The sequence below is a fragment of the Dipodomys merriami genome, unplaced genomic scaffold (genome assembly GCF_024711535.1).
Source record: "Dipodomys merriami isolate MVZ:Mamm:240054 unplaced genomic scaffold, mDipMer1.0.p SCAF_50, whole genome shotgun sequence".
Lineage (NCBI taxonomy): Eukaryota > Metazoa > Chordata > Mammalia > Rodentia > Heteromyidae > Dipodomys > Dipodomys merriami.
This window is the reverse complement of record NW_027206069.1, coordinates 8,289,672-8,301,674: the sequence shown is the minus strand read 5'-3', so window position 1 is coordinate 8,301,674 and position 12,003 is coordinate 8,289,672. Positions and strand designations below refer to the sequence as shown.

Below are 12,003 nucleotides of genomic sequence, written 5' to 3'. Positions count from 1 at the left end.
GAAGTTAGTTAGAATAAAAAAATGGGCATAATTTATGGTAGTCAGTATGATTCAGTTGCTTTGACTTAAGTGGTGTTTAAATATATCAGAATATAAGTGTACCACTGTGTCATGATCCCCAAAATCATGGCTCCATTTGGGCTTTGGGGATTTAGTTTGACATAAAAGATTCCCACGTCTCCCCTCCTCACCATTCAGAGCATTTACTTTCTAGTTCTTGGAGACAATACTTCCAGGCTTACTTAATTTTCTACTGTCTATAAAGGTAATTGGGAGCCTGGGGTATAGCTTAGTGGTAGAACACTTATCTAGAATGTCATGACAGGACCTGAGTTCTGTCTCCAAAACAAAAACAAAAAGACAAGACTGAGAACTGGAGAAATCATTCATCCAGTAGATTTTCATTTGTGTGTGATTTGTGCTAGAACTGGGCTTGAACTCAGGGCTTTCAGCTCTTATGTCATTTTCTGATCACAGCTGGCATTCTACCAATTGAGCCATACCTTCACTTCTGTTTTTTTTTTTTTTTTTTGCTGGTTAGTTGGAGATTATAAGCGTTTCTCAGATTTGTCTTCCAAGAGTGGCTTTGAATTGCGATCCTCAGATCTTAGCCTCCTAAAAAGCTAATATTACAGATGTTAGCCACTGGTACCAACAATCACTGGGGTTTTAAATCCTATTTGAGATGCTAATTATTTTTGTTGTCTTTTAAAAAGATTTTTTTATTTTGAATTTAAAGCTACTCTTCTGAAGTAAGTTAAGAAATTATAAACCAGTTCTCAAAATTATTATTTTACCAATCAATGACAAAAAAATCAGAGATATTTAACATTAGATTGATTAGTCCTTTCTCTAAAATTCATTAAATATGAAGTATTCTCTTTTTTTAATTTTAATTTTTTGTGAACACACTGTACAGAGGGGTTGTAATTACATGGGCAGGTTAATGCGTACATTTCTTATCAAGCATTGCAGCCTCCTCCTTTGTTTACCCTTCACATCCCTTCCAAATATGAACTCTTTTCTTGCTCATTCTATCAGCTGGTTATTTTGTAGCTAAACATGCCTTGACCACTGTCAATCAAGCAGCATGCTTATTACATTAGTAATAATAGTGTAATTGATTTCATGTTATACCAAGTGGCTGCTTTGCTACCACAATTGTAAAATCCATGTATCACATTTAAGATTTTCCAGAGCCATTTAGTCATCCTGATCTCTACCCTCTCTTTCTAGGGCATGCAGTTCACTTCTTTGGTTTCTGAAGTTGATCTCATAAGAGGCAAAACAAAAAAAAACACCAGTTGTCAAATATCCCAGTATTGTGAACAAAATCCACACCAGAGGTTTTTGCGTGCTGTCTTACACTGGATATTGGTGGGGACTGGTGGGATCTCTTGATAAATAGGAGCAAAAGAGTAGGAAGCTTTCTAACTGTCTATTGGCAGTGGTTTTTTGCTGTTTTATGGTTTGGAAGTAATAAAACATTTCATTATTGGGTTTTTCTTAATTCAGGATAACAGTTTTATCATCTAAAGCAAACACATGTAGAACATACTTTAATGTTATTTGATTACATTTTTCAAACAGTAGGCAGAAGTTCCTATAGAAATAGGACATTGACATTGATAAATTTTGGTTTTAGGGCCACCTTAATTGCTGATTGGATTCAAGTTATAATATCATTTGATTAAATTTTGCTTTCTAAATATTGGAATTGAGATGTGTCAACTTACTCCTAGATACACACACATACACACACACACACGCACACGCACGCACGCACGCACGCACGCATGCAAGCAATGCATACATCCTACAGGACCTTATAGGGGTATCATGAAGACCAAAACTGTGTTTAAATAAGCTCCAGTAAAGAAAGATAAGTTAAAAATTCAAAGTAGCTGGGGGCTGGTGGTTCATGCCTGTAATCCTAGCTACTCAGGAGGCTGAGATCTGAGGAACAGAATTCAAAGCCAGCCTGGGCAGAAAAGTCTCTGAGACTCTTATCTCCAGTTAACCACCAGAAAGCCGGAAGTGGTGGTGTGGCTCAAAGTGGTAGAGCACTAGCCTTGAGCAAAAAGAGTTCAGGGACGCCCAAGCCCTGAGTTCAATCCCTATGACATGCCTCCAATTCAAAGTAGTATCATCTGTCTTTAATACTTTTGGGGATCTGGTGGAGTATTTCAGTAAAATATCAAATGAAAATAATCTAATCATATTTCCTCTGCTGTAATTGGGATCAATATTTATAGGCTATAGATAATTGCTAAAGGACACTGTTACTGTGTATACTGAGTAAGGAAAGACACTTGGAACAACATAGTGCCTTAGTTTTCACTTGGATAGGAGCATGTAACGTGCTAAAAAATATGACTGGATAATGAAGTTCAATTAAGATTCATACAGATGTGTAGGCCTTTGTGCTCTGTGGAATTTTATTCCCCCTAGTAATCATCTCCTAATTTCCTTCATATAGCTCAGTATAGGCAGATGAAAAGGGGATCCCTGGGAGTTCTGACAATGAGCCAGTTAATGAAGCGACAGCTGGAGCATCAGTCTAGCGCCCCCCATAACATCAGCAACTGGGATACTGGTGGGTCAAGCTTTTTCTTCTTTTTTTTTTTTCAACCTCTCAGATTAGCTAATGCCAGAAGAATAGTTTTTCTCTCATGTTCTTTGGTTCAAATAATTTTAAAAACCTGAAATAATTAAAAAGTTGATTTAAACATTCCAAGTGTTCTAGAGAATCTAGGCTCACCCAATTCTTTTTTCTTTAAGATCCAGATTTTAGGTGTTACCATATTCTCTGTTCTATAAATTACAAAGTACCCAAAAGTAAGCAAGTGTTAGTAGAAGTAATAAGAGGAAAAACAAATGTAGGCTTAGTGATGATGTTACAATCCTGTAGGTTTGGGAATGAGTTCTGTGTATTAGAAGTGGTCACTAGGTTATAGTCACACACGTTCACACTCATAAGATGGAACTACATCTAACCTCCGTTTTAGAGGAAGAATTGACTGCCATGACATGTTGTATTTTAATCATGGTCAGGGTATTTTCTAAACTTCTTATTTTCTTCTTCACATTTACTACCTTCTTAAGCTGCAAGCTTCTTTTAAGTGGCCTTTTCTTTTTATTTAATTAAATGGATCATTTGAGGTACAAGATGATATATGAAACACTTTGAAGCATGCATACACTGTGAAAATGAAAGTTTATTCTTTTAGTCTTTTTAGTACTTTCTGGGTATAAGAAATTATTTTAATAATCTTTATGATGACCAGCAATTACAATATCTATAAAACCAAGACCCTGATATTCTGTTTATAAATTATAACATATATGTATATAAATGTGTATATGTGTGTAATTGTTTATTTACGTATACATGGGGGATTGTATCTTTTTACTTGTCCTTTTATTCTTAAAAAAAAAAGACCTCTTTTCAATAATTAAGTTCCACATAACACACCCAATCTGCATGTAAGAGACAGGTCCAGTTATCCTGAACTTGGTAAGAGTTCTTAACAGTCTAAGGAACTAGTGTCTTCATTTAAAAATTTATGGGAGTGAACACTGAATAGCCAGAAGCCAGTAGGCAGGGAAGAAAAGGGAAAAAAATAGCCATTGGATGGCCAATCTCAGGAGGTTATTCGGCATGAGCGAAGTCTTTCTGTTCATACCAAACAAGACTTTTTCTATCTGTACAGAGTGGAAGCTGTGTAAGGATCTGAGAATGGCAGCTTTTGTTGGCTGGGTCTCTGATATTAAATTCCTAGGTTAAGCTGAGCTCTGAAAATTATTTTACCATGCTGTTGTTTTTGTAACAAGTAATTGAGCCTAAACTAACCATTTTAGATTCTGGCTATAATTACAACCCAATTTGGTTGACTTTTTGAGTAATAAAAAGGCAAATTGATTTTGTTTTCTGATCTGAATTTTAACATAAACACCACATGATGTCAAATAACCCATTAACTGATTTGTTTTTACTTTTCAACCAGACTTCATTCAACTATGTTCATGTTACTTGATTTTTCATTTAAACACTTATTTACATGTTGCCTGAATTTTTCATCTGAGTTTTCCATTCTCTAAGTTGGTTCTGTTACTATATGTTTTACTAGAGTTTCATCTCAAGATTTTTTTCTTTCCTTCTTTTTCTTTCTTTCTTTCTTTCTTTCCTTCCTTCCTTCCTTCCTTCCTTCCTTCCTTCCTTCCTTCCTTCCTTCCTACCTTCCTTCCTTCCTTCCTTCCTTCCTTCCTTCCTTCCTTCCTTCCTTCCTTCCCGTCTTCCTTGCTCCCTCCCTCCCTCCTTCATTCCCTCCCTCCCTTTCTTTCCTTCCTTTATCTTTCTTTTTTTAAAAAAAGATATTGTTGGGGCTGGTTTTGAACTTCTGGGTTCCAATCATTTTTCAGTCTCAGCCACTTGAGTAGCTAGTACCACAGACACATACCATAGTACCTGGTTTTAATATTCTCATTTTTATTACTGCCATTTTCGGGCAGAGTCTATGAATGTGTAGTGTGATATTTAGGTGGCATGTCACTTTAAACCCCATATTGATTCAGTGACTCACTAGTCTCAAACAAGAGCAAATCTGGCCATGTACACACACTGAGAAAAGTGACCTGAAACATGAGTCCTGATGGATGCCCCAGCTCTGTACCCACCAGCTCACTCTCAGAGCACCATCTCTCTATCGTATACATTGAGATGACTTGCTTCTGTGCCTTATCTTTCCTGTGAATGAACATCCCTGAAGCACCTTGCCAGGATTTCTGCTTCTGCCCTCTATTTCTGTGCTCTGTTGCCCAACCAACTGCTCGCCATTTCCTCTTCATGGGCCCATGTGTTTCTGTATGAAGTTTTTGGTTGTTGCTCCAAATGATCACTTATGTATTTGTTGATTTTCATAAAACATTTCTTTTAGGGCTATGATATGGGCCATTCATTTCATATCAGGAGATACAAGACTTGTTCTTCTTTGAGGTGGGGTGGAGGTTGGATACTTCTGTATGTTCTCTTGCTTTCAGATGCTTTTCATTCAAGTGAATGGCAGCTCTATAGCAAACATTCAAACAATCCTACTGTAAAGTCCAGGTGATTCCTTTAAATGTTAATAGTTGACAAAGACAATGACCAAAACAATGACCCTAAGAGAGTATTGTTTATATCGATTGTAATGTAAGTTGTACTAAACTGACCATGTTGAAGACTGAAATGCTCTGTTTATCCACAGAACAGATACAGCCTGGGAAACGCCAGTGTAATGTGCCAATGTGCCTAAACCTTGACCTGGAGGGACAGCCATTGAGAATGAGAGGTTGGTTGAGTCACAGAATCTCAGACTGTAGTGCTGAAAGACTATTTATGTCCATCACTGAATTACCCAGCAGGTTTTGAGGGCTGTTCAGCAGCTCCAGGAAGTAGTCCGACCTCTGCTAAATACCTCCAGGGACTGGGAATGCATGACATTTTATTTTAGAATATTACCAATATGATCAGTGACTTTCTATCCCTTAGGGCCACACAAAAATCTAGTATCCCTCACACAACTTTTTGGACACGTGGAGACAGCCACCAGTGCTTACTCCCTGAGCTGTTTCTAGACCAGGCACCCCCGGGCCCTTCAGCGTTCCTCCAATATGTACCAATTTTCATGTCACTCTATTTTTCTGAATGTGATCCTGCTTATCTATATTTCTTCTAGAACATTGAGGTCATAAGTGAACAGATTCTTTTCCAGCTGAGTTGCATACTGAAAATATATACTTGACTTTAGGCTCCCTGTGGAAGGAAGCAGAGCATAAGTCTGTGCTAGGATCATCAAAACTATGATTTTCAAAATCCATCCTATTAATTTTAGCCATGAAAGTAGTGAGTCCTTATTTATATTCTTAAAATTCAGAGGACAGATTATATTATCTTTGGTTTAAAAAAAGAATTATGAGGACATTTCATAAGTAGTCTCTTAAGTCCAGCAGATTGTTTTTCTAGACCATACTATTATTCTGGTTTTCCTAAGGAGTGTAGAGATATTAATCTCCAACTTTCATAAACACTATTTTAGTATTGAGTAGCATTTTTTAGACATTTTATCAGATGAGGTAAGACTCTTCTAATCTATGAGGGTAGGAAAACATGAATAGAAATGAAGGTGGCTGAACAAATCTTTGGTGCTTGTTTGAGATCTGGTCACTTAACAGAAAAAGAACAGTGAGGTAAAGGAGCCAACATGGAAAACTGGTCTTTCTCTTATTCATGGTAAATGAAAGAGCCCTTTAGTGCAGCTAGGTGCCTGATGTGTGTGTGTGTGTTTTGAGACAAACACATCTTGATCATTTCTCTTACCTCCAAGATTCCAACGGGGCTTTTGTCAGCCTTTCCAGTCTTGAAATTCTCCTCTCCACATTCAAGTTTTTTAGAACCCTCTATTGCTGCTTCTAGTTCTGTTCAATGTGTACTCTGAATATTCAGGAGGGGAAGCATAGTTGTGGTGTCCCAAGTGTTGGGAGTGGTTGGGGGGCCATGGGAACTTCCTTGAATAGTGCAGACTTGGTGATGACTCAGTTATAGCAGAAGGGAGCTGAGGTCTGTGGCTTCCTTTTTCTACTTCCCATCTCCTCCTTGTACATCATTGTTTCCTTTTCATGCAGGATTCAGGAATCGATTGATTCAGCTAATGTTTCCTTGAAGGACCAATGCCCAGTGACTTAACCTAACTGTTTTTACAGATCATCATCATAAATACTGCATCATATGCTGTGTTTGTGATATAGGGGGAAAAACCCCTCATCATGCTATTGTAAAACATGATGACTCTTCTTAGGTTAATGATGGTTTTGAAACTACCAAAAGGACCACATCTCTTCTCTTGTCTTGACTTTAGTTGTGATTACTATATAATAGTAATTGACAATAATCCTCAAAGTCTTGAATTAATAGTTTATTTAGTCACATGTCTCCAGTTTGCATTATCATATATATTATGGACTGAATTCTTCCACTTTTAGCATGGGCATTTTGGCATCTAGTAAACAATGTTCAAGAAATGTGAAATACTGTATTTAAGCTTTCTGTGTTTTCATTTAATGAAGCAACTTTGCGCTGTCTTTCTATTTAATAACAAATTTGTAATTTGTGCTATTGCTTCCACTTTAACATCATTATAATACACTTATATATACTTGGGAAGCAATGTTATATCAGAAATAGTTGATAAACATTGTATTAACAGTTGTATTCCAGTTTGGGATATTAGAAAGTGACTTAAAGATAGTTCAAATATCCCCCTTTGCTTAGCTGTGTGAAGTTCTAGAATCTTATTTCCATATCATACTAATAACACTTTACTGTTGATGTGCATTTGTGCTTTTAGAAATGCAGCATCTTGTGAACAGCTTTCATGTATGCTAGCAAGTAAGGATACTACTGACTTAGGAGTTCCCTAGAGTCAATTTTCCCTTTTCTTTGTCATCTTTTCTAGTACCGTTGGTCCATGTGAACCCTTTCTGATTTTATTGAATTCATGAAGCAAGGGAGAGGTAGACATCTAGCTCTTAAAATCACATAAGCAGAAACAAATAACCATCTTTCTTGACTTCTTGCACTGGTGAGGATTTTCCATAATGCAGTTAGGATGTTCAAGTCATAGTCCTCTGAATGTGATTTTCAGAGGGTTTAGGGGAGCAGACCAGGCCTTCATCTGGCCCCTGGAGCTGATCCTTATTCACAGATTATCTCTTTGCTGCTTACCCAGGTGCCACTAAATCCAGCCTACTGTCAGCACCGAGCATAGTCAGCATGTTTGTGCCTGCACCAGAAGAATTCACTGATGAGCAGCCAACAGTGATGACAGACAAGTAAGCTCACACCATTCTTTTCTTCACCATGTTTATAGAATTGGTTTGGTCACCACAGTGGTAAGAGTTGTAAGAAGGTGTCAGAAGAAACATGGTTTGTTTTTAAGTCACACTGTGTTCTTTAAAAGACTGTAGCTATAAATGTTGGTATGCGTGGTGAATTTACAAATGATGTATTATGTGACGCTTTTGTTTGTGCGCGCGCGTGCGCGCGCGCGCACACACACACACACACACACACACACACACACACACGCCAGTTCCAGGGCTTAAAGTCAGGGCCTGGGCTCTGTCCCTGAGCTTTTTTGTTTAAGGCTAGAGCTCTCCCACTTGAGCCACAGCTCCACTTCCAGCTTTTTGATGGTTAATTGGAGATAAGATCTCATGAACTTTCCTGCCCAGCCTGGCTTTGAACTGCAATCCTCAGATCTCTGCCTCCTGAGAGTAGGATTACAGGTGTGAGGCACAGGTACCTGGCTTATATGTGATTCAATATTTAGGATGAAAAAGGAAGAGCCTGGTGCTAGCAAAAAACTAGAAGTGGCTCTGTGGCTCAAGTGGTAAAGTGCTAGCTTTGAGCACAGAAGCTCAGGGATAGCACCCTGAGTTCAAACCCTAAGACTGGCACAAATTCAAAATATGTTTTACAACTCTCCCTAGCCCTATTTTCACATGCTTACCATTCCATAAGTATCACGTCAGTATTCTTGGTGCTCATTCTAAAAGAAGACCAAAACTCAGAGGCTTGTGAAGTGTGCTGAGTATGTCTTTAGTGACCTAAGGAACTTTCATGACTCTGTTGTATGCACTCTTTCTGTGTGTGAGCCACCTGCTGTTAGAATTGGGGACATTAACTTCCTTTTGGGGGAATTTTCTAAGACTTAGTGAGAAATGGCTGTGTGTTACCCTGAACCATGACTGGCTTTCATGGAAAGCCTTTCTCTGTTTTCTTTGTAGATGCCATGACTGTGGAGCCATTCTTGAAGAATATGATGAAGAAACCCTTGGACTGGCTATTGTGGTTCTCTCCACATTCATTCACTTAAGCCCTGACTTGGCAGCCCCACTCTTGCTGGATATCATGCAGTCTGTGGGAAGGTGAATATTGGCTTCTGTTCTATTTTATAGGAAGGAGCCTTATCAAAGCATTATCATGATATAAAACCAGCAGTTTGAAAATCAAGCACTCACCTTGTAAATGCTTGGAATCTGCCATATCAATTCAGATGAGTTTTTAAAAAATGAGCTGATCAGCACCCAAGTCCAGAGTTCAAGCTGCATAACCAACAACAACAACAAAAAACTCATTAAAAATGAGCTGATCTTTTGATCAAATTCCCCAGCTGTCCAGGATCATGAATCACAATAACAGAGGGAAGAGAGAGGGATCTATACTGGGAAAAACCATTTTTTCCCTATTCCTGTAGGAGATAATGTGGGAAATCGTGCTCAGAACTGTCAGTAGTTTATGGGGAGCCATAGTAGTACTATTAGTAGCCACTATTATTAATACTGTTGTTATCATCTCTCTTTACCTGAGATGGATTCTCTATAGCTATTTTATAATCTCAAGGTACTCACTTAACTATGCAACTTGGGGCATTAGTGTAGGCATGATATACTGATAAAGTAAGAGTACATGTTTTTGGAATAGGACTTTCAGCCTGCAGGAAGATTATAATTAAGTTATGAAGTTCCCGGTCTGTGCTAGCACAGTGCTAGGTACTTCAGACTACTGGCTTTAAGACCTTGCTCCTGCTATCAAGTACTTTAATTTGTGTCTTAGTTTTGGCTTATTGTTATGCTGTTTTGAGGCAGGATCTCGATAGATAGCTCTGTGGGCTCATGATCTTCCTGTCTAGGCTTCCTGCATGGAAGCCTTCCATTGTAGGTATACAACACCATGCCAAGCTGTGCCTTAGTTGTTGACAAAGATGACTGTATGTGGAATCACTTAGTAGCTAGACAAGATAGGACATGAATAAGTGTTGTAATGTATGAGGGTAAAGTGCTATAAAAGTTCAGAATGGAAATGTTCCTGGCATTTGAGTGAAGGGAAGAGATGAATCCTAATGGGGCTAAAATTTAACCTTTTTTTAAAATGAAGAAATAATTTCAAGTTAAACAGAAAAAATGTTGACTCCCAAAACATATAACCCCATTATTCGTGTCCCTCCAGTTCTTTTGAAGTATCTTTTATATAGTCAGAGGCAATAGAAAGTTATGTAACCATCTACTCATTACCTTAAAAATAATCCATTGTGAAAAAGTAAGTGATGAATATGGAGAGATAAGAGAGAAAACTATTATTTCATTAAAAACGTTGATTTTAATAATTCACTTAAGGCTTAATTTTAATCATTATGGGATAAATACTATATTATTTATCAGTAATACTTGTGGAGCTGATGGGTTTTATTAATGTAAGGTCAGAATTGCTGCTGCCAATACTTTTTAGTAAAAGATAGACTTATTGTTCTGGCTGAAGGGATGGCACAGGTGGTAGAGCACTTGCCTAAGAAATAGGAATCCCTTCGTTCAGACTCCAGTACAATGACAAAACAAAAACAACAAAACAAATACAATAATCAAATGAAATCCTAGGCTGGAGATGTACTTCAGTGGGAGAGTATTTACCTAGCATGTGCTGAGTTTGATTCCTAGCACCACAAAAAAGAAGAAAAAGGAAAAGAAGGGAAAGGGAAAAGGGAAGGAAAAATGGAAAGGAGAGAGGGAAGGAGTAAAGAAGGAAGTTCTTCAAATGCGTCAACTTAGGACATGCTCTTTCTACATAATGGCATAGCAGATTTCCATACGTCAAAATTTTCATACTTTCCAACATTATGTGTTATAGATCACTTGCTTAACCTAATATTTCTGTTCTAAATGCAATGGATTTCCCTTTTCATTATTTCAATTCAAAAGTTGGATGACAAATACCTCTGCTACCTATTTTACTGTATTATGGAGGCTTTTATGACTTGTGGTTAGTTTGTAGTAATTTGAGTAAATATGAAAATGGGCTGAGTCAAATGTTCTTTTATTTATCAGTGGAGGCCATATTGTGGCTGGATGATAGAAAACCAAACTGCATCTGCATGCCACTCTGTGGAAATAGATGACATGACATTGAACACAGAGTTTAGCCCTGGACGCTTACCACTGAGTAGCCCCTCTGGCCTTGGTGAAAGGAATGATCAGTACTTATTCCTCCCCTGTAAACCCGAACCACAATCCTGCTTCATTACCGACACCTTTCATGATGAAAACTCGAGCTACTTGTGTGACTCTGTCTATTTTATTTCCTAGATTGGCATCCAGCACTACCTTTTCTAATCAAGCAGAAAGGTAAGGTCTTTAGTGGACACAAATCTCACTTTGTTTTTGCTCCCCTGAATGCTTACCCTGTTTGTAAAAACACTTGTATGTATTGTATGGAAGGGTTACTGTTGGTTCCAGTTGCAGTTCCAGGGAGTACTAGTTTTAAATTTGTGTTCATACCTTTATTTATTCATTCACTCACTCATTTTAGTCAACAGGTATTTTTAAGTCTCCCTGTGCTAGATACTTATGGTTTGGTTTTGCGGTGCTGAGTCTTAAACCCACAATTTTACGCATGCTAGGAAAGTACTCTACTAATGAACTACAATCAAGCCCTAATAAAAAAGTTTAAATTTTTATTGTCATATTAAGGTGATAATAAGATGTCATAAATGAGGAAACAAGTACATTCCCAATACTCAAGTTTTAATTAGGGGTGTGGAAACTGACCTGACATGGTTCTTGTCTTTAAGAAACAGTTTATCAGGGAAGCAAGTCGGAATTAATATTTACCCAAAACTATGTTAACATTCAGCAAGTATTTATGAAGTTATACTAGATACTGAAGACATGGTGGTTTACAATGGTACACTCTGGTCCTTCAAGTTGAAGAAGAAGGACAAAATGATCAAACTAATTAATAAGAAAATGGATTCTGTTATTTAATATCATTTAGTAGTAAGTGCTATGAAAATCAGTGTAGTCCAGATGATAGAGGGGGATGGGAGTTGGTATTTTAGATACAACGATTAAGGACGGAAAAATGATATCTGTGTCGCTGAACAGAACTTGAGTAAAGTAAAAGGAATCCAT

At 37.6% G+C, this 12,003-nt stretch overlaps 1 protein-coding gene across 8 annotated transcripts in view; it reads left to right on the top strand.

Moving 5' to 3' along the window:
- Unc79 (unc-79 homolog, NALCN channel complex subunit) overlaps positions 1 to 12,003 on the top strand; it is a 238,323-nt gene that overhangs the window by 176,319 nt on the left and 50,001 nt on the right. For 6 of the 8 annotated variants that reach the window (XM_069997681.1, XM_069997678.1, XM_069997679.1 and 3 more), the window contains 5 exons: positions 2,480 to 2,596; positions 5,247 to 5,330; positions 7,767 to 7,869; positions 8,827 to 8,967; positions 11,179 to 11,217. In XM_069997681.1, coding sequence (XP_069853782.1) covers positions 2,480 to 2,596; positions 5,247 to 5,330; positions 7,767 to 7,869; positions 8,827 to 8,967; positions 11,179 to 11,217 — 484 coding nt within the window. The remainder of the gene's footprint in view (positions 1 to 2,479; positions 2,597 to 5,246; positions 5,331 to 7,766; positions 7,870 to 8,826; positions 8,968 to 11,178; positions 11,218 to 12,003) is intronic. The other 2 variants (XM_069997680.1, XM_069997676.1) reach the window with 1 other exon arrangement.